At 36.0% G+C, this 24,239-nt stretch overlaps 1 protein-coding gene across 1 annotated transcript in view; it reads left to right on the forward strand.

The window, feature by feature from the left end:
- The first annotated feature begins 9,802 nt into the window (after positions 1-9,802).
- Positions 9,803-24,239, forward strand: part of LOC128739191 (synapsin) — a 216,885-nt gene continuing 202,448 nt past the window's right edge. Inside the window, exon 1 of the mRNA XM_053834627.1 lies at positions 9,803-10,055. Within this exon, the coding sequence (XP_053690602.1) occupies positions 9,818-10,055 (238 nt within the window). The 5' untranslated portion in view covers positions 9,803-9,817. The remainder of the gene's footprint in view (positions 10,056-24,239) is intronic.

A 24,239-nucleotide genomic window follows, 5' to 3' on the forward strand; every position in this document is an offset into this window, starting at 1 on the left:
GAACTTGCAGCAGCTTGATGCAGCCCGAGTTAATTATAGAACATTAAAGTTCGGAGTCAGGCAATCAAGCAGTAGTTAGACACTTAAAGCATATGTTTTTGATTTGCGAATAGTTGGAGCATTTGCAGCACATTGCATTCTAATTTAAATTACCAATTAGAAATGTGCGATGATTAAATTTATTTGAGTGATGAAGTGAAATGAAGTGAAAAAAATGATTACTGGCTTGATCACCAGAAATGTAAACATAAAAATAATAACAATCACTTCGTGGCCAGAAGCATACATGCAGACCTTGTTAGCAACTAGGGTTACTTCAGAACTTCATGTAGCATCCTAACAGCTTTGAGGTATCTGTGAAGCACTCACAGCACTTCGTGAAGCATTTAGTTCTACGTACACTTGATATACACTATTAATCAGCAAGAAAGTTCTACAGAACTGAAATTGAACTAATTGTGAACTTTCGAGTTCGCTTGACAAGTAATATTCGAACTCTTGGTTGCTTGGGCATGCCTGATGGGCAGTAATGGTAGTTATCATCAACACATATGTATGTGTATGTAATATACTGATAAATTTGTACACTCAAAAAAATCAGCACGTCAAGTTTACGTGAAAACATAGGTAATTCTCATCCATCAAACTTTTCATGTAACATTCACGTGAATTGTTGGTAACTCGCACTATACTAACCAGTCTAGGTGCGATCCCGGTAAATTTTATCAATTTTCCCATTAATATTTGAAAGCAATAAAAAAATCGTGCACTCAAAAAAATCGACACGTCGCATCCACGTGAACAATCATGTAAAATTCTGTACAGCAACTTACGTGAACTTCATGTACTAGTTAATGGGAAAATTGATCAAATTTACCGGGATTGCACGTAAACTGGTTAGTATGAGTGCGAGCTACCAACAATTCACGCGCATGTTACATGAAAAGTGTGATGGATGAGAATTACCTATGTTTTCACGTAAACTTGACGTGCTGATTTTTTTGAGTGTGTGCAAAGTTCTTGGTCAGGATTGATATTTAAGGGGGAACCCTCACTGGATAGTTGAAAAACTTGTTTGTTTTGCATTTTCAGAAGCTTTTTATCTTCAGAAATGTTGAGCCCAAAGTATTTTTCGTTCGTGGTCTCGTTGAGAATTTACAGTAAAACTGCGGGATCACTTGAAGGGAAGTGCAATGCTGTACGATAGTTTAAACGTGCTCCCCTCGAAACCATATGTTTTCAGCGACGGTGCGTGTATCTCAGTATCTAGAGGACCGATCTGGCTGATTTTTTATTGACGTGTAAAAATTAATTACCTAAATTGTGACGTAGTTGCTTTTCGATATCTCATTTTTTCAATTTTCGCTGCATTTAAAAAAAAATCGTTAACTTTGCAACCAGTATGAGATAGATAGTTACTGTGTGCAGCAAGGTTACTTATTTCATAGTGTTCTACAACTTTTGTGGAGACACTCTAGTTTTTTGGACGCATTTAAAAAAACAAACATTTGTATCACCCTAATAGATAGATTTACGGTCACCCTAATAGTGTACAAAGTTGCCGTATTTTGACGTAGGACTACGTCTTTGTTTACTATACTGGAACTGGGTAGCATTTTATGAAAACAAAAATAGAAGTGTAACGTTTGAATGAAAGATTTCAAATGCTAATAACTACTAAACTACTGAACGAAACTGAACAATTTATGTGTCGTTGGACAGATAAAATGATCAGCAATTTTTGGATGGGGTAGGAGAGCAGTTTTATGGAGGGCGTCTTACAAATGAAACACAAATTTCCTCAAAACTCGAAAACTAATCAAGCAAATGGAGTCAAATTTGGCATGTGGGAGTTTAAGAAAGTAGGATTTTTTTCTACGGCGAACTGAGACCCCTTCTTCTTCTAAGAGGGAGGGGGGCTCCCATACAAATGAAATACTTCATAAATCTCGAATTAATCAAGCAAATGGAACCAAATTTGGCATGTAGGGGTTTCAGAAGGCAAGAGTTTTTTCAAAGGCGAATTGAGACCCCTTCCCTCTTTAGGAGGGGGGGCTCCCATACAAATAATGTACAAATTTACTCATAACTCGAGAACTAATCAAGTAAAAGGAACCACATTTACCATGTAAGGGTTTTTGAAGGTGAGAATTTTTTCTATGGTGTAAGAGGGGGGGCTTCCATACAAATGAATTACAAATTTCTTCATAACTCTAGAATTAATCAAGCAAATGGAACCAAATTGGACATGCGGGGTTCTTTGGAGGCATGAATTTATTTTATGATGGTTTGAGACCTCTCGCCCCTGTGGGTGGAAGATAAGGACTCTCATACAAATAAAACAGAAATTTCTGCGTATGTGCCATATTTTCTGCTGTGTAACAAGCGGTAAGCTGTGAAAGTAAACTAGTAAAACCTATAGTTACTATATATATATATATATATATATATATATATATATATATATATTGTTCGGCGGATAGAAATCCAGGCGAATTGGCATCCCTGATTTTTAAAATTAAATTTGAAATTATGGAGAAATGTACAGGTTTTTACGGAAAATACTCGCTAGCGGGTGTTGAGAATGACTAATTCTATGGAAATAAAGTGTGTTTATTAACATTAATCCCACAATTCGAATTTTGAAAAACGTTTGGCTCCGCTTTTGACGTTTAATTGGCTCCCGATTTTTGTATCCGCCGAACTATATATATAGTAACTATAGTAAAACCTTCTCAGAGCAAAAAACAGGGAAACGACGCCGCTAACTTACGTGCCTGTTGCCCTTCATGTCAAAAGAGAAAGACATTCGAATGCCACGTCATATTTTCGATGAACGTGTTTTGGCTTTAATGTTATTTGCAACCAATGGCCCTTTTAAAGGCCACAAGCGAGTTAAAGTAAGATTATTGAAACATGTCGTGCATAACCATATTTAAAACAAAAATCTGTTGGCTGGTCATTCATTACTATTTCAACCTTTATGATGCACACAAGAGATTTTTAAAAGAAATCTCTATGTCTCAATAGTTGCAGGCGTTGTACTTATGAATCCCCGTCCACGTATTTTCAAAGCCACCATTGCATTCAATGAAGAATAGGACACCATACCAACCGTTGCTTTTCAAGAGATGGCGCTTTTCTAGTGGTAGTAAAATCAAAATTTCTCACTTATTTATGTTTACCTACCCGAAAAACAATCACTAATCATATTTTATTTGTGATACAGTTGCTCTGTTATACTTAATTTTCATGATTTCTGCCTAATTTTGATAAAAAACAAACATTTCCTATACGTCTCCATAACATCTTACTACCAGTCATCCGAGAGCCATAAACAGCTAAATTCGAAAAATTTAAATTTCGCAACATGAACGCAATAAATAAAAACAATGTTTACCAACTATTTATTGTTTCAGGTGTCAAACGTTATATTGTGATTAGCGATAAACACAAAAGAAACTGAGATGCATGAGAGAGTAAGGGTGTTGTGGTTAGTAAATTTATTGTCGCACAAAATTCAGCTGTTACGGAAATGCACACTATGCGCTACGAAGTAACGACATCTGTTGTATTCAACAGGGAAACATTGATAATTTCAAGCATACTCTCACGCATGGCACATGACGAAACATTTGCGCCTACTTCTGTTATTTATTATCAGAAGTTAGAGGCAGTGTCCTATTGTATTTGAATGTCTAAAACATTCACCTAAACAATGCCACTCACAGATTCTTATAAACATACATGTGCTAGAAATGCAGTTTACATTAGTCTTTCATCTAATTATCTGGTATAGTCCTACATCACCCTTTCGTACAACCGTCAGGGCTGTATACCTTGTAGTTTTTTAAATAAACTTTTCCAAAGACATACCACCTGGAAAATTTTTACGCTAGAGCACATGATCGCGTTTTTTTCTATTTGGTTCATATCAGTAAAGTTTGCTTAAATAATTTCATCAATGTTTCGACGTAGGACTACGTCTTTGTTTACTATATTGGGACTAGGGCTGTCGGTATTGGGCGCTTTTGCTGATTATTCGAAATCAAGAGAAATGTCGATGTTTTTCAGTAAATCTTTTCTTTTTGAAACTTTAGCTTCAGTATTGTTGCTTAGCAAAGTAGAATTTAGGCAGATATAATACTCTTAGCGATTTAGATCCCTTACTAGAACGAATTTTATTGTCAACACTTCCAACAACTTCCGCTATCATCGATGTCTGGCGAACGGCTCTAAGCACATCAGGAATCCTTCTATCCTTCTATTTCTTCAAATTTATAGTAGGGAAACCCGCCGTTAATTATTTACTAAATATCTTGTATTGTAGCTTCCAGCATAATTAATACCCCGGTCTCCTACAGCCTCTCAACAATTTTTTCTCTATCCCTAAACCGGAACTCCTGCATAACGTCATCCTCTTCATCATCGTTCACAAATACCTTCTCTTCTTTGTTATCAATCCCACTATTCGAAGATAGTGAGGTGCAGATTTCATCTCCTTGTTTAATCATTGTATTACTCAAAAGACTTGAAAATATTCCAAATTCTTTACTGGCAGATCCTTTGATGGCAAGAATGCTCAAAAAGGGCAAAGATCCTCGTATTCTGATCAGAATCCAGCATCGTCGAAACAAATAAATGAAGCTAACTTTCCCTTACCTTCGCTTCATACTGAAGCGACTTGTTTCATTTGTTGAACAGAACGTTTCAAGCAAGTTTCAGCTGAAGCTACTGACTATATCAAATGACGACGATTGACAGTCAGGCACCATTTGTCGATGTTGTGTAGATTAATCATAATATGCGTTAAATTGTAACTGAATGAAACTTTAAAATCGGTCGTCATGATGAAGTGAAAATCGTTTCAATGACGCTGATTGAAGCCAGTTTTGAAACGAAGCGGCGCTGCTTCTGTTGAAACTGAAGCTTCATTACTTCATTGTTGAATAACAATTTACTATTGTAAGTGACGTTTCTCGGCCCTGATCTTGTTTCCTAAATTCGTTATTTGAGAGCTTCGAATAATTTGGTGGCTTTTGAATATCAAGTTGTTCAAAAATAAATTGAAACGCGACGTCTGGCTCATACAATAAAACATTTTTACAGCAAAGTTACTCTACTGTACCTTAAACGGGTTCAAGAGCTATAATTTTTGACCCACAATTTCACTCTCTTCATTGTTAGTAGTCGAAGAATCTCGTCGGCATTAACACCAAGTTGTTTTTCTAAGAATATATTTTCTTTTATCAAATTTAGTTCTTATTCGAATAAGGAATTGGAAAAAACAAGCAGATTAGAAAATATCGGTTTTTTGCTTTTCCAAAACAGGTATTTCGGTATCCAAAAATTGGCCGGTATTACCGGTTTCGATACTACCGGTACTACCGGTAAGACAGCCCTAATTGGGACTGCGTAGCGCTTTGTGAAAACGAAAATAGAAGTTCAACGTTTGAATGAAAGATTTCAAATGCTAATAACTAGTAAACTACTGAGCGAAACTGAACAATTTATATATCGTTGGATAGATTAAATGACCAGCAATTTTATGGAGGGGGTAAGAGAGCAATTTTAAGGAGAGTGTAAGAGGGGGGCTCCTATACAAAGAAAGCACAAATTTCCTCAAAACTCGAAAACTAATCAAGCAAATGGAACCAAATTTGGCATGGGGGGGTTTCAAAAGGCAAGAATGTTTTCTGTGGTGAATTGAGATTCCTACCCTCTTTAGGAGGGGGCTCCCATACAAATAATATACAAATTTCCTCATAACTCGAGAACTAATCAAGCAAAAGGAATCAACTTTGGCATGTGGGGTTTTTGTAGGTAAGAATTTTTTCTATGGTGTACTGAGACCCCTTCCCCTTCTAAGACGAGGGGCTTCCATACAAATGAAATAAAAAATTTCTTCATAGCTCGAGAGCTAATCAAGCAAATGGAACCATTTGAACCAACGAATCGGTTCAGCGATCTCCGAGAAACAGGCGACCAAAGTCAAGTGTCACACACACACACACACACACACACACACACACACACACACACACACACACACACACACACACACACACACACACACACACACACACACACACACACACACACACACACACACACACACACACACACACACACACACACACACACACCACACACACACACACACACACACACACACACACACACACCACACACACACACACACACACACACACACACACACCACACACACACACACCACACACACACACCACACACACACACACACACCACACACACACACACACACACACACACACCACACACACACACACACCCCCCCACACACACACACACCCCCCACACACACACACCCCACACACACCCCACACACACACACACACCACACACACACACACACACACACACACACACACACACACACACCACACACACACACACACACACACACACACACCACACACACACACACACACACACACACACACACACACACACACACACACACACACACACACACACACACACACACACACACACACACACACACACACACACACACACACACACACACACACACACACACACACACACACACACACACACACACACACACACACACACACACACACACACACACACACACACATACATTTTGGGAGCTTTTGAATCAGGGACAGTATAGGCTATACGGAAGAACTTTAAAACCAGCCTTGGACTTCAGTATGATTTTATGTTCATCGATTGAATTCAGCACGAATAAAATAAAATAAAAATATTGACGGTAAATATTGCCCTTGGCCTCCTGTAGCCCCTCAGGAGTTTGTGCTACTACTATTGACGATGGTAAAAATCCATCCTTTGGGCAGGACGGTGCTCATGGAGCTCCTCAGCAGTGTACAACATGCTCTGTAAAGCCTTAATGGAGAGTTCATACTAGTCCTGTCCTGAGCCCTGTTCACACATATATGTTGAAAATAAAAAGCTGTCATTCAAAAAATTTAGCTATTTGTGCTAAAATACATCAGTACGTTAAACGTTAAAGTTAAACTACAATTCTCCGGATATATTTTGCATTTGAACGTGTAACGTGACATTTACACAACTTCATGCCCCCCTCTCCCCTACATCACAAATCGTCACAATTCGGTTAACCCCCCCCCCGCCCCCTCTATAAGCTGGACGTATTTTATGGATGGGCCTGAATTGAGTACTCCATTATTTTTTTATTTATACAATAATAGCGTTGGATCATTAACATTAGCGCAGACAAACGTTCTATTTATACAAGGTTTATAGGACGTTTCTATTATAAATGGAAAAAACAATGCACTATTTTATTCAGCAAAATTGTAGATTACATTCAGCTCTACAAATGCTTCCTTAATGTTTTTATAGATTTTGCTTCTGTGAGGCACTGCAGTTGAATGTGCGTAAGTAAGCGTACTGTACTCAGAAAGCATATGTTGAGGAGAAAAAAATGTTCTAGTGTTCTAGTACTAGTGAAAGAACAGTTGGTTGTGACGTTCTTTGAATAAAAAATAGTAGATTACTTACAGTCTTGAGAAAATAGCTATAACATATTAAAATTTTATGTCGGCAAAGTATTTTTATTGGCGAAAAAAGAGGTAAATAGGCTGAATTTAGAAACCTGCTGAAAATATCCTCCTGTGCCCTAATTCACCTAAAATATTTTATGCATCTGAAACAAATTTGTTTTCTGCAGACCTATGTTTTGTATTGAAATTCTATGTAGAGACGTGAATTTATTTATTTTTTTTATCTGTAAAAAAATAATCGTGCTAAATAAAGACCACTAACTGTATGATATAAAATAAAATATACATACGACAGAAAATACATACAAAGTACAATTACAAATGCATCATCTACGAGAGAGTCGTCGTTGAAAGTTATAAGCCATCAAGTTGAAGTCGAACCAATTGTAAACTTTGTTGAACCGTATTGCCATAAATCGGATAGGGGGTATAGTCAATAGTTTGCATTTCGCCCTTCTGTTTTGGGAATTCGTTAGAGAGCATACTTGTGCAGTTGACTCAGAATGGCGGTGCAGTCAATATTTCCCAAAATCATTCTAGCCAGGAACATGGCTTGCACGTTGGCACGTCTTCTTTCCAGAGTCTCCAAATTTAGCAAGCGGTAACGTTCCTCTTACGGCAGTATGTTTCTGAGATTACGCCACGGAAGACTGCGCAAAGCGCACCATAAAAATTCCTTCTGTACTGCTTGGATTCTGGCGTTCCAAATTTGTTGATAAATACACCAGGTCACAGATCCGAACTCCAAAATAGACCTTACAAATGAATAGTGCAATGATCGAAATTAGTGCGGGTCACGGAACTCCTTAGCGTTTTTAAAAATAAATCCAAGTTACTTAGGCCTTTACAAATATTTCATAAAGTTTTGTTTGGTTTTCAAAAACAAAATACATATTAAATTAAAATTAAAATTACTGCATGGCATCACATACTAATAAGAGTAAATATTTGAAAAAAAAATATGACAATCGAGTTGTTTGCTAACTCCGCTAGTTCACTATTTTTCATAAAACATTCCTATTGGCAACGGTGAGACACAGAGTCATGGGTGACACTGAGACATAGCTTTTGTCATGCAAATTTTCTTGAATTTTTTTTTGTGTTCAATCAATCCATAGGAATTGACTGTAAATTAATTCTGAAGTGTAAGTTAAAAGTCAGATGTCCAGGATTTGTCCTTTATATGAGCATAAATGTATGTGTGAAAATAATCGGTATTTTCAATCTTACCCATAATAATGCATGCTTTGTAGACACAATAAACAACACGACACTATAAACATGTTCTTTATTACCCAAAAATATGGTTTAAATCGATTTCAAATTGGTGTCTCAGTATTCAATACTCGTTGTCTCACCTATTGGTTAACAGTGAAACAAAAATACACCTCCACGTTTGTGGTTATAACCAAAACGACTGACACTTTTTCTCAGGTAACTAGAAGGATACACTTTTCAAATAGATCGAAGTAGCTATCATCAAAAATAATTAAAATTTTAGGAAAAAAAGTGTCTCACTGTAGACGTCTCTCCGTCTATGTAAATAGAAAAATTAACAAATTTTTCATAAACCACATTATACGATATAGGATCACAAATTTCACTTTCCAGGAAAATATCATGGATCTTGAATGCTTTAAGGTGAAGTTATTCCCGTTGTCTCACTGTTGACTACACTCCCTTATGCCATCGATTATGTCTGTACGCGAAATTTCATGAAATCCTGGAGCCTTTCATCCTAAACCTGTACGATAATTTTGAAAAATGCCAACATTTTACACGTCCTATCATCAATAGCATATAGTTTCAATTCACAATTATGCAGTGTAAGCATCCTCATATTCCAAAACGATCTATAAATCACATCCAAAGAATATTCATGAAAGCGCGAAGTATTAATTGTTAACATAAAAGTTATAAAAAAAAGTTCATCCCAACACTTTCAAATTCTACTCCTCAGCATAGTTTTATTCTGTTTTCGTCCATCCGACATTCATGGTTACATTGGTCATAGCAGTACGTATCTTCTATACATATTTGTATTCTATACAACTTTAATTAAAGAGTGAAACGATGCAAAACGTGTAATTTGATTATATTGATTCGTTTTATCCACCCTTTTATCCTGTTGCGTTGTGCTTTTCTATAGAGATTTTTTACCTGGTAGATTCAGCTCGGGAGATCTTTCTTCCGAGTGTGAGGATGTCGATCCTAAAGACTTACCGCCAGCAGCAAGACCGCCGCCACTTCAACATCAGCCGATGCCAGGTGGACCACCAAATATTCCGCCACCGCCGGCGCCTGCATCCGCGGTATCACCTGGTACAGTTCCCGGCTCGGCTCCGCCAACTGGAGGACCCGAGCTTTCTCTGAGTTTCGGAAAGGGGCCTCAAAGAGGAACTAGTGCCCCATCCAGCCCTGCAAAATCACGTGAAAGTTTACTGCAGCGAGTTCAGAGCCTAACTGGAGCGGCTCGTGATCAAGGTGCTTCTATAATTGGTAAGTTCGTTTTTTTATGCATTTAGCCTTATGAATGAAAATGAAATACAGTCGTTTCACAATTATGGGTCGCACCCAATAGTCACTTTTGACTTTGACTGTTTATTTCCGTTATAATATTCCTCATTGATCGAAGAAATGATTTCCCAACCTATACCTATAAAAATGGATTCCTGTCTGTCTGTCTGTCTGTCCCTGTGTTCCTTATAGAATCGAAAACTACTGAACCGATCGGCATGAAAATTTGCATGTAAGGGTTTTTGGGGCCAGGCAAGGTTCTCTGGATGGCAAAAGACCCCTTCCCCCACTAAGAGAGGGGGGGGGGGCTTCCATACAAATCTATGTCTATAAAAATGGATTTCTGTCTGCCCTATGTTGCTTATTTAATAGAAAACTACTGAACCGATCGGCGTGAAAATTTGCATATAGGGGTTTTTGGGGCCAGGGAAGGTTCTTATGATGGTAAGAAACCCCTCCCTCCACTAAGAGGGGGGACTCCCATACAAATGAAATACAAATTTCTGCATAACTCGAGAACTAATCAAGCAAATGGAACAAAATTTGACATGTGGGTGTTTTTGGAGACAAGAATTTTTTCTATGGTGAATTGTCGGGCGTACCACAAGGAAGTAATCTGGGACCATTTCTTTTTACCTTTGTTATACTATATAACAAAGGTTTAGAAATTGGTCGAAAAACACGAAATTGATCCAAGGCCCGGAGGGCCGAGTCACATGTACCAATCGATAGGGTTCGACGAACTGAGCAATGTCTGTGTGTGTGTGTATGTAGGAGTGTATGTGTGTATGTGTGTTCGCTCCGAATTTTCTATCGCCTGTTACTCGGAGATGGCTGAACCGATTCGACCGCTATTACTTTTGTTTGAAAGCTATTATTGCCTAGTATATCACTATTAAATGGTTTCGTGGTCTGATTTTTCGTTTGAAAGTTAGGGTAATTGATCTTGAATGGACCTATTTAGCGCTTTTTACACCACCACTCGCAATCCTGCTCAATTTACTCGTCATTTATAAATAATATGTGGTGATGTTACTATTTGTTGGAAAGTACCACCTTTTTTCTACATTATCAGTACTTTAAAAATGTATAATTGATGAAACTTTTATTAAATATATCGTTTTTTGCCAAAGCCTTTTTTTGATCTTGAATGGACCCAACATGATCTTGAATTGGACCTATTTTTGATTTTGAAATGGACCTAAATTTGGATTGTCATAGTTTCTGCCATGTAAATGAACAAAATAATAACAAAGAATTTTTTTCAATAGTACAACTACACTACTGTTATTTATTAATAGGACACAAGGTTGAACAGCTTTTACCTTTCTTATACTCTGTTAGAAAAATATGAAAGTCGGTTGAAAAATTTGAAATCAGTCACAGTCGCCGAGGGTCTTGTTTTTATGTCAGCCCAACAATTGAACAATGTTTCAGTGATTTGATATGCGTTATGTATGTATCTGTGTGTGACATTTGTATATTGGGAATTTATTATTACCTGTTGTTCAGATATGGTTGAAACGATTTCTACGTCATAAAAAAATTATGTCGCCTATTAATTTCAAAAATTTAAAATTTAAATATGTAATATAACTTGTATTAAACGTAGTTTATCAAGTGCAGTGGGGTTTGAGTTTTTATTTAGTGACTACATATTTCGAAAGGTCAGACTTTTACTGACGTAGGACTACGTCTTACTGCAAAGTATCTAAAGGTTTGCGACAGTCCCTGTCGAACATTTTGAATACAAAACCGTTGCAATCGTGAAAAATTCGTTAATTAGTGGTAATTATACAATTTTTGACACATTTATATGCAATTTTTTCAGTTAAAAAATGGTCTAGATTTTGCCACGGTTTCGATTTTGGCAACATAGGCGACACGCATCTGTTGTCAAATTCGAAATCATACTGTAAATGGTGCTTGAAAAAATTAGACTTGGTAATTCTACTAGGTTTAAAGGTAAGGTTAGATACTAGGTTTTATTTTTAAATGATAGTCGATGAAGAACTGTACCAGATAGAAAATAGGTGAACCTTCCTATTTTCTATTTGGTACAGTTGAATATTTTAAATCTCAGGGTCACTCAATTTCGGTGGACAAGGAGGTATTAATTTTGTCACAAGTCAGAGGGGAGAGGTGCTTAAAGAAAACTTTACATCCCCCAAGAAAAAAATCAGAGGGGTTGTGTATAAGATACGACCATGGATGACGTACTACAACGTTAGTCCGGTTGCATGATTTTGAATATTTTACTAAACTGATTTTTAATCTATCTGTCAATCGACCAAAAGGCGATGTGAAGTCAACCTGCTTACTTATCGGCGGAATATAAGGCCTTTGCAAAATATTTTTTAAGTTTTTGTCACCCCCCGTTTGGAAATTGGCTTGAAAAATCGGGGGGCTAAAAAAATTGTAGGATATGAGTATAAAATCAATTGTCCGTGGGCTCTACAGCCTGAAAAACTCGAAAAATGAGTGTACTTAACACTTCTAGCACGAAACAGAAATGGAAATTCGAATTCGGAGTTTCCGAAAATCGTCCAAAAAAAATTCTCTCGTTTTTGTCTTCTTTTCGTACATTTTTGCATGGAAAATAATACCGTATCTATTAAAAGCAAGAACAGATTTGGTTTTCACGCTTAAACTTTAAATAAAAATGCTTAAGACCCATGTTTTTTACTAGATAAAAAAATTCACTTTGTTCCCCCCCTTCAGTGGCCCAACACCGGAAGGACAAAAACTTTATAAAATATTTGTAATGGCCTAATTTTACTTTATTCTGAGCCTCATAATTATTTTAACTAAACTATTTAGAAAATTATCAAATACAATATTATTTTTTTGGGCATATCCAGTTCGAAAATGGTCCAGATATTGATCCAAATTTTATATTTTTTGCACCATATCATTATCCAGGCCTTTACCTAATTTCTAAATCCTCCATTGACGCACAGATGATTTTATTGCCAAACCGGGTAATTTTGTAGGACGGTTGGGCATCACAAAGTTTCACGAGGGTGAGGAAGTTGGCGTTCTTAACCATCAGAGGTGGCTGCTTCTTTTTACTCAGACGAGTCTGATTTTGTGACTACAGGATCCGGTTGAATTTTATTGGCCTTAGGGTTTTCGGTCAGCGCGCTAAAGGTGTTTTGTAGCTTTGGTATATGCTTGATTAACGTGTTTAAACTATTTCTCATCTGAGTTTTGTCAAAACTTAAACTTACAGCAAAACTTTTTGCTGTATTTATATGAAAAATACAGTACGTTATTTGTCCATGAAAAAAAATTTTGAGTCCAACCATTTTTACGATGTTGCTCGTAGATAGTTAAGCAGGGATAACCACTTTAAATAGAGTTTGGAATATTAGCTTCGTAACTCAATTCGAAGTTCCAGTTCTAGACTTTCCTATACAATAAAGCTATATATAAATCTTCAGAATTGTATTCTCAAATAACTTGTTTCATTCTTCTGTGTATTACTTTTAATGATACAAGAATTGTCCCGTTTAGCATAATTTGGGATTTTTTTTACATAGGGCGAACAAATTGGGAAAATTTTACTCTACTTATATAGATTACTTATATAGATTATATAGATTACACTTTTGCTTCGTGCTAAAACAAATACGTAAAATCCAATTGAAAAATTTAAGCGTAACTGGTTTTGTGCTAAATGCAAATGAAGCAAAAATAACTCTTTTTTAAGGGGCATAGTACCTTTTACACCATATTTTTTGCCTAATTTCAAATAATTTTTTCTCGATAACGTGAAAGGCAAATTGAATCGGGTTTTTTGCATTCGAAACATTGCATTTTATACTAATATTTGCAATTTTGTTTTCATAAGGGAACCTCTTCCCCTTGCCCCTACGGCTCCTTGAAGATAGTCGTTCAAAAAAACCATGAGTTACAGTACCATGGATTGGCCCTGGGGGCTTATCCGGATTGAAAAATTCCAAAACGACATGAAAGAACATTTAATTATCTCGTGTTTGATCCATCCTTTTTTAGAATCCGAACACATAACAAAATGGCGGACATTGATACATAAAAGTATGGTTTTTAAGCGAAAAAATTGTCTTTAAACATTTCTAAAAAATACAAAAATTACAATATCAAGAAAAGGATGGGTCAAACACGAGATAATTTTGTTGGCTTTCAAACAAAAAAAGAATCATAAGAATTGCTTGAGCCGTTCTTGAGATATTTATGGTATCGACTTTCAAAACCTGGTTTCGAGAAAAACGACGTTGAAGTTTTTACTCGTTGTTTAATCGCTCCAGACATGCGCGGTACAAATAGCTGTAACTTTGTCAATATTTGGAATTCATGCAAACGACTTCAAACACATATGGTTAAAATGTTAATCTTTCGAAATAATCAATAAAAAATTTAGGTTTTAAAAAATTGAAAAGGTACTATGCCCCCTTAACAGAAGGCAGTTAGTATCCCTCTTATCTTTTGATCCATCTTATCTTTTAATCAATGATGGTTAAAATTTTTGTACAATACTGATTTTGTACAAATTAAGTTTATATTATTTTAAGCATAAAATGACATATGTTAGCTAACTAATTAAGAAGACTTTTTAGTTTCAAAACTAGAGGCTACAATGTACAAACACTATGAAGCAACTACGAAAAAGGATGAGTGATAGTTAGTTTTATCAATATAATTAAGTTTTTATTTAGGCTATAAATCAAGCCTACTTTCAATATCCCGTGCTTATAGATTAATTATAAACGTAGATACTATAGTGACAACAAGCAGTTTTATGGAATATAGAACGGCGTGTTCGTTGGTGGTAGGCAATGATAGCTACCGGCAGTGATGTCTCGGAGCGCAAAACTAGGTCCATTCTAAAATCAATACTAGGTCCATTCAAGATCAAAAAAGAGGGTTAACATTTTTAAGGAATTTGAAGATTTTACTGGTTTTACTGAACTTTTAAATACCTAAATTGAAATTACAAATATTTTAGCATCATTTTAAGAGCATTGTTTTATTTCAAACCAGAAGGGTTCCGGGTAGTAACAGTTTGAAAATACTCTATGGTGACTGCCAAAACGCTGAAAAACAGCTACTTTTAAATACGCGGCAATAAAGTAGTTTTGGCTATAATTTTAATTTAATTTTAGTATATTTACGTTCAGAAATGATTACAGATAAACATAAAAGCTAAATACAGTACAAAGACTTGATAATTATATCCTAAAATTCTTATTTAAAAATAGGTCCATTCAAGATCAGAATTCGACTAGGTCCATTTCAAAATCATTTACCCTATAAGCAAAAATGTGAAAACTACGTGACACGGTTTTCTCCGGAACCACGCAACCAATTTTAACGATATTAGTACCAAACGAAGGCTCTTACTATTACTAAACATTTTGCTAAGTTTTATTGAAAATGGATAAGCAGTTTAAAAGTTAGCCTTGAAAAACTTGTTTTGACTAGGTACAAATGAACGCCTGTTTCTCAGAGATGACCAAACCGATTTACACGCTATTAGTTTCATTTGGCAGGTAATATAGCCGTATAGATCACTATTGAATGGTTTTCTGATTGGACGTTTAATTTGAAAGTTATGAGCAATCGAATACACCACATCAAAATTAACAATAATTTATAATGATTTTAACCAAGACAATTTACCTAATTTCAATTATTTTAATATCAAACGAGAGGTTTTCACACTACGAATATATATGCAAAATTACATAAGAATTGGTTTTACCGGTCAAAAGATATTAACCCTCGAATACTCGCGCCAACTTTTATAACACGGTTACTTGCGCGCACAATAGCCCAAAACCAAAGAAAACGTGCGCACTAGAGTTTTGACTAGGAAAACTTGGTTTTAAGTTTATCGAACCTTTGGAAGAGTTTCTTAAAATTGAAAGCTCTATCGTCTGGTAGAATTTGAATTTTGATTAATTCCCCTAAAAGTGAAATAAAAAAATTATTTTCCTTCAGTTTCAATACAACACATTGATGTGTTTTGCAAACTTTTAGAGCATATTATTACAAGAAATTTTGCTGAAAACAGTAACCTTCTATCTCTTCAGTGAAGGTAGAAAAATCTTATTTATTATATATGAATTTGTAAAATCAGTTTTTCTATTCTAACTTTTCTTGTAATTGTTGTATGACTTTTTCATCTATTACAAACTTGTACAAATAATAAAAATACACAACTTTGCTGAATTTGGTATACCTCTATGTTTGCTTGTTTAGGAACTGTAGAACTTTAATTGTAAAAAATAACCTGATTTTGACCCCGAATTACTCGATTACCAACAGACGGATACATCTTAAACATTTTACATTTGCTGGTAGTTTTGCTGCATACAGACACCACTTTTCCATATGAAGAAACGAGAGAAAATTCCAGTTGGGGTCAATTGCGGTAAACCTCACATGCTACTTGCTTCGTTTCTGTGATGTCGGTTTATGCTAATCTTGTTTCCTAACAATTTATAGTATTAATGCATTGAATAATTCTGACATTTTGCTCATAACAAGTTTACTGAAGAATATACGTTAGTATACGATTATACGTAATATACGTAATATACGTAATATACGTAATACGATATACGTAATATACGATTTGTAACTTTATAACAATATGGCATTCAAAAACCTCCACATGTTGTACAAAATACAACAGCGTGAGTAACCGAAAGTTAATAAAAATTGTTGAAATTTATTCAAGAAAACTTTATTGTTGTGAATCAAATAGAATGGCATAACAGGAAATTATGCATAGTTCAAAAACTTATAAACTATAAACGCAATGCACATGTTAAAGAATAATATTTCATCTTACAACTTACTTTTACTAGGACCCTCATTAGTAACAACTTACTCAGCAATTTCATGAGAAAAGGAACTATCAAAATTTATAAGTGCTTCTATTTGGTTCAAATTTTGTAAACTTATTCAATTTCCAAAAATTTCATGTAAGCCAAACGTGTCGATTTCTATCTCAAATAGCAAGTAAGGTCGTATAACAAAGGTTCCTTTCACCACTAGGTGGATTAAATCAGGTTTTTACCTTTGTTATACTATATAACAAAGGTTTAGAAATTGGTCGAAAAACACGAAATTGATCCAAGGCCCGGAGGGCCGAGTCACATGTACCAATCGATAGGGTTCGACGAACTGAGCAATGTCTGTGTGTGTGTGTGTGTATGTATGTGTGTATGTGTGTATGTGTGTATGTGTGTATGTGTGTATGTGTGTATGTGTGTATGTGTGTATGTGTGTATGTGTGTATGTGTGTTCGCTCCGAATTTTCTATCGCCTGTTACTCAGAGATGGCTGAACCGATTCGACCGCTATTACTTTTGTTTGAAAGGTATTATTGCCTAGTATATCACTATTAAATGGTTTTGTGGTCTGACTTTTCGTTTGAAAGTTATAAGCAAAAATGTGAAAACTACGTGACACGGTTTTCTCCGGAACCACGCAATCAATTTTAACGATATTAGTACCAAACGAAGGCTCTTACTATTACTAAACATTTTGCTAAGTTTTATTGAAAACGGACAAACAGTTTAAAAGTTAGCCTTGAAAAACCTGTTTTGACTAGGTACAAATGAACGCCTGTTTCTCAGAGATGGCCAAACCGATTTACGTGCTATTAGTTTCATTTGGCAGGTAATATAGCCGGATAGCTCACTATTGAATGGTTTTCTGATTGGACGTTTAATTTTAAAGTTATGAGCAATTGAATACACCACATCAAAATTAACAATAATTTGTAATGATTTTAACCAAGATAATTTACCTAATTTCAATTATTTTAATATCAAACGAGAGGTTTTCACACTACGAATATATATGCAAAATTACATAAGAATTGGTTTTACCGGTCAAAAGATATTAACCCTCGAACACTCGCGCCAAATTTTATAACACGGTTACTTGCGCGCACAATAGCCCAAAACCAAAGAAAACGTGAGCACTAGAGTTTTAACTAGGAAAACTTGGTTTTAAGTTTATCGAACCTTTGGAAGAGTTTCTTAAAATTGAAAGCTCTATCGTCCGGTAGAATTTGAATTTTGATTAATCCCCCTAAAAGTGAAATAAAAAAATTATTTTCCTTCAGTTTCAACACAACACATTGATGTGTTCTGCAAACTTTTAGAGCATATTATTACAAGAAATTTTGCTGAAAACAGTAACCTTCTATCTCTTCAGTGAAGGTAGAAAAATCTTATTTATTGTATATGAATTTGTAAAATCAGTTTTTCTATTCTAACTCTTCTTGTAATTGCTGTATGACTTTTTCATGTATTACAAAGTTGTACAAATAATAAAAATACATAACTTTGCTGAATTTAGTATACCTCTATGTTTGCTTGTTTAGGAACTGTAGTACTTTAATTGTAAAAAATAACCTGATTTTGACCCCGAATTACTCGATTACCAACAGACGGATACATCTTAAACATTTTACATTTGCTGGTAGTTTTGCTGCATACAGACACCATTTTTTCATATGAAGAAACGAGAGAAAATTCCAGTTGGGGTCAATTGCAGTACACCTCACATGCTACTTGCTTCGTTTCTGTGATATCGGTTTATGCTAATCTTGTTTTCTAACAATTTAAAGTATTAATGCATTGAATAATTCTGACATTTTGCTCATAACAAGTTTACTGAAGAATATACGTTAGTATATACGTAATATACGATTTGTAACTTTATAACAATATGGCATTCGAAAACCTACACATGTTGTACAAAATACAACAGCGTGAGCAACCGAAGGTTAATAAAAATTGATGAAATTTATACAAGAAAACTTTATTGTTGTGAATCAAATAGAATGGCATTACAAGAAATTATGCACAGTTTAAAAACTTATAAACTAGACCTTTACTACGCAATGTATATGTTAAAGAATAATATTTCATCTTACAACTTACTTTTACTTGCACTTACCCTCATTAGTAACAACTTACTCAGCAATTTCATGAGAAAAGGAACTATCAAAATTTATAAGTGCTTCTATTTGGTTCAAATTTTGTAAACTTATTCAATTTCCAAAAATTTCATGTAAACCAAACGCGTCGATTTCTATCTCAAATAGCAAGTAAGACCGTATAACAAAGGTTCCTTTCACCATTAGGTGGATTAAATCAGGTTTTTAATTATTTTTCAACGACATCTGTAAGATAATTCCATCAGGTCGATATTTAATTTGTGCTGACGATCTAAAACTTTATCTTGTTGTACGCTCGACAGCTGATTGCATCGAACTTCAGCGACATCTGGACGACTTTAGCGATTGGTGTGCTCAAAATTTGCTTACCCTGAGTGTGTTCAAGTGCTCTGTGATCTCTTTCTCACGCAAAAAGAACCCAATTCGCTGGAATTATTTTATATCTGGAGATCCACTCAGTAAATTAATAGTAGTCAAGGATCTAGGTGTCCTTCTAGATGATCAAATGTCCTTCAGGAATCGCTATTCCCATGTCGTCTCAAAGGCGAATAGAAACTTGGGGTTTATTATTAGACTCGCCAAAGAATTCACTGATCCGTACCAGGGCTTGAAAAGGGATCGCAAGTTGAATGTGACTGCCGTGAATGCGAACTTTCCGCATTCAAACTCCGCTTTTTGAACGATCATTTGACTGTTTTTTGAATCCAGTCAATCTCCCGCTTGCGCTGCTGCCATTTTACAATTCATGCGGCATCTCAGCAAAAGCAACCAGTCGATCTCCCGTTTTGCTTTGCGCTTTGAGAATATAAACTGCAAACTGACTGGAAGCATACGGTGACGTATTTTTTCGTTTCTCTTTTTGTCTCCAAATCGGCTGCTCACAGTAATAGTTTGTCACCCGGACGTCGGTCCGACGCAAGCAAAATATTCGTTTGTATTGGACGGAGTCCGACCGACTTCTTCCATGCACATGTAGTGGTTGTTTTTGACGTCTTACGGCAAGTTTTGAGATAGGGTGTCATTCCAGAAAATCGAAAAATGCGAGCGTCACGAAAAATGAAAGGTTTTGAGTGCTAATAGCTCAGCGGTTTTCCGATAGATTTTCAATATTCTTACACCAATCGATCGGAAAATCTTCTAAGAATTGACTCAAATGAAGAAAAGTATGAATTCTTTATGTTGAACTATTGAAAAATTGAAAATAATGAACCTATGTTTTACCAGAATTCTCGCTTCGTGATTGGTTGGAAGATTCTTTGCAATGATCTAAACCTATACAAATTTGATATCTGTGCTTGGGAAGTAAGCCAAAACAAGTGACAAAGTTTCCTCATTTCAACAAGATTTCTTAACACCGCAGTTAAACCTAGACCATTTTGATGTCCTTGCTTGGGAAGTACGCCAGAAAGAGTGACAAAGCCCCCTCGTGCCAACAGATTTCTTACGAACGCGATTAAACCTAGTCCAATTTGATGTCTGTGTTAGAGAAGTGTGCCAGAAAAAATGACACAAGTTCATACTCCCAACAGTTCGCAAAATCTTTACTGCGAGACGATTAAACCTCGGCGATTTTGATATCTGTGTTGGAAAAATGTGCTACAGCTATAGTGTTCGGTTATAATACGACTCTGTATGAATACGCATGCTTGCCGTTTCAATAGAAGTGTAGTGAAAAGATGTGCTGTTGATAAAATAGTATTGAATTGGTGAAATCCCTTCAACGTGGAGAACCATGGGTAATAAAAACAATCTTTAATTTCAGTAAGGTAGCAGGAAAGCAATAGTTTGTGTTCTTGATTTTGTTAAATTGTTTTCAAATGTACAATCTTTTGAAAATTGAACGTATACAATGTTACTACTTTGATAAATGTTACATACAACGCATGTAGCATGTATATATGTTGCATATAGCATGTATACATGAAGAATCGAATGATTACAAGCATGAATACATGCTACTATCACTATACAAAGAGACTTGCGTAGTCCTGCGTCACCGATATATGCGGTCGTGTCTTGTACACAACCCCTCTGATTTTTTTGTAGTATTGAATCATACGATTGTGCGGTTGCTTTTCGTTAGCGTGGTGATTGCCAATCATTTGACTATTTTGCAGTCATTCGCTGCTCCAAACGGTAAAGGCAACTTGATCGAAACAAAAATGTCAACAAATTTTAGAGCGCGGTCGTTCTGCTGCGTGCGATCGGCGTTTGACTGAGCAAACTGCCAGTTGTATTATGCATAGCGTTCGTATTCCACCTCTAAACGGACGGTGTGAACTTGAATGCGCGTTGGTGTGACTGCGGTAGAAAAAAGGATCGGTCGAAGCCCTGATCCGTACTGTTTACGAGCATTATACTAATCCCTTGTTCGTTTCGTATTAGAAGCCTCAGCTGCCATTTGGAGCCCATACAGCTATTTGGTCAAGCAGGATCGCAACTATTCAAGCGAGGTCCTACGCTACGCGTAAAAAATCTACCTTGGAGAAACCCACTGGAGTTACCTCCACATATTGAGCGCTGCCGCTTGCTAGACATTAACACCTTGACTAAAAGAAGAAATATATGTAGAGCAGTTTTTGTGGCAAAGCTGCTGATAGGCGAAATTGACTCTCCTCCTATTCTTTCTCAAATCGACATCAACACTCCACCCAGAAACAATCATTAAGAAAACATATGTAACTTGAAACTAAATTTAGTATTTTGGCTTTGCTTATTCTCGATATTCTATTGAGTACTGGTTGTTTAATATCTACATACTCCATTCTTCGTAGTCCGGGAATGCACGCTGTGATTATCTGCTGCAGCAGTTTCCATGCATCGGCTACACGCGGGCACTCGACCAGTTTATGCTCCAACGTTTCTACTGTTGCGTGACAATATAAACTCTGTTCACTATCAACACGCTGAGTGATGTACATTAAGGTTTCGTACACAAATTACGTAACGCTTAGATATTTCGAGAGGGGGGTCGAATTAGCGTTACTTGTTGTTACATAGGGGGGAGGGGGAGTCATGAGAATAGTTACGTAACAAATTTATGGATACCAAAAAGGCAGTTGCCAAATAAGGAAAGGACTTGTTGGAGGTGGAAAACAGTGAGTCGGTTTATACTAATGAAAATTATGATACAAAATTATGGTTTGTAGCTGATAAAGGTAATCTTACTAAATTTCCAGTTATTACGGTTGAAGACCATTTCTGACTGCCCACTTTGCTTCGGGGTACGATACTGGCCTATCAAGTCATCGGCTCGGAACGAATCTCGGCTAGAAAGTGCTGCTATAGAGCCAGTAGGATCGTTACACTAGCCCCGTAATTGTCCTGTTTTCTAATAGCCGGCTGCCAAGTCTGTCGATAAAGAAGGGTTAAGATCTCAACAGGATGTTTATACCTATGGCTTTGCTTTTATTGCTATTTCAGCAACTGCAACATGGGCCGATACCGGATTGTTGTTTTTAATATGCTAATTTGCTAATCTTGATAATTTGGTTGAATTTCTTAAAAATTAAAAAAATATGCGGTTCAAGCCGATTTTATTGAATGTTGATGTACGGTGGGGGAGGTTTGGTTAACGTTACGTAATTTAATGGGGGGTTATGCCAAGCGTTACTTAATATTACATAAGGGAGGGAGGGAGTCAAAAAACCGGAATTTTTGCGTTACGTAATTTGTGTACCACGCCTAAGCGGCGATACTCTGTTTTACCATTCACGAACAGATAGAGCTCCGTTTTTTGATCTGACGACAGCCGTTGATTCCGCAGTACGTTTGACCATATTTGACACCAGTTTGCTGTGGGGTTCTCACGCTCTACCTTTGGTTTTTCTGTACTGTCCACTAGATAGCGATGAATGTTATCGGAGGACGAGTTTACTAGGATGTGCGCTGTTAGTAAGGCGATTTACTGTTGTAATTGTTTTATACACGGGCAGTTAACTAGCAGGTGTGTTCGATTTGTATTTGCTTCCAGAAAGGATTTATAAAATCTGATTTAATCCACTAGGTGAAAGGAACCTTTATTATACGGTCTTACTAGCTATTTGAGATAGAAATCGACACGTCTTCGGAAAATAATTCATCTATTGGTTAAGATTACGTTATGCGTTGGTTTACATAAAATTTTTGGAAACTGAATAAATTTACGAAATTTGAACAAAATAGAAGCACCGTAAAACGGGGCAACATTGACCATTGGGGGTAACATTGATCAGTTCAGGAAAGTTGACAGTAGTGGTTTATTTAACTTATTTTAGCGAATGGTCCATTTGATCAATGTTACCCCGGTGATCAATGTTACCCCGTTTTACGGCACTTATAAATTTTGATAGTTCCTTTTCTTATGAAATTGCTGAGTAAGTTGTTACTAATGTGGATAAGTGCAAGTAAAAGTAAGTTGTTAGGAGAAATATTATTCTTTAACATATACATTGCGTAGTAAAGGTCTAGTTTATGGGTTTTTGAACTATGCATAATTTCCTGTCATGCCATTCTATTATTGATTGATTCACATCAATAAAGTTTCCTTGAATAAATTTCATCAATTTTTATTAACCTTCAGTTACTCACGCTGGTGTATTTGGTACAACATGTGTAGGTTTTTGAATGCCATATTGTTATATAGTTACATATCGTTGTTTAACTAACGTATATTCTTCAATAAACTTGTTATGAGCAAAATGTCATCATTATTCCATGCATTATTACTTTAAATTGTTAGGAAAACAGATCAGCATAAACCGACATCACAGAAACGAAGCAAGCAGCATATGTGGTGTACCACAATTGGCCCCAACTGGAATTTTCTCTCGTTTCTTCATATGGAAAAATTGTGTCTGTATGCAGAAAAACTATTAGCAAATGCAAAATGTTTAACCCTCTAACGGGCAACACTGTAAAAACGATGCGATCAAGCTAATGACTATTTTATCATGAAAGTACACACAAAAAAAAACTTAAGTTCTGATTTTCATGCAAAAATAATGATCTGGAGGAGCGCTAGGTAAGAAAAAGTCCAATTTCTCTTTTTCTTTTTTCATGTCTACCCAAGTAACCAGTAAGCACTAAACACTAGTCCTTGGACAACATTATATAAGCATACAGAACTATGATTAAAAGCATTTTTTTTATATACTTCTGTAGAACTCACATAATGCTAAAAAGGCGAAATAGCGGGTTGTTAAAATGCTACGCCACAAGCATCC

Source organism: Sabethes cyaneus, chromosome 1 (assembly GCF_943734655.1).
Source record: "Sabethes cyaneus chromosome 1, idSabCyanKW18_F2, whole genome shotgun sequence".
In the NCBI taxonomy this organism is placed as follows: domain Eukaryota; kingdom Metazoa; phylum Arthropoda; class Insecta; order Diptera; family Culicidae; genus Sabethes; species Sabethes cyaneus.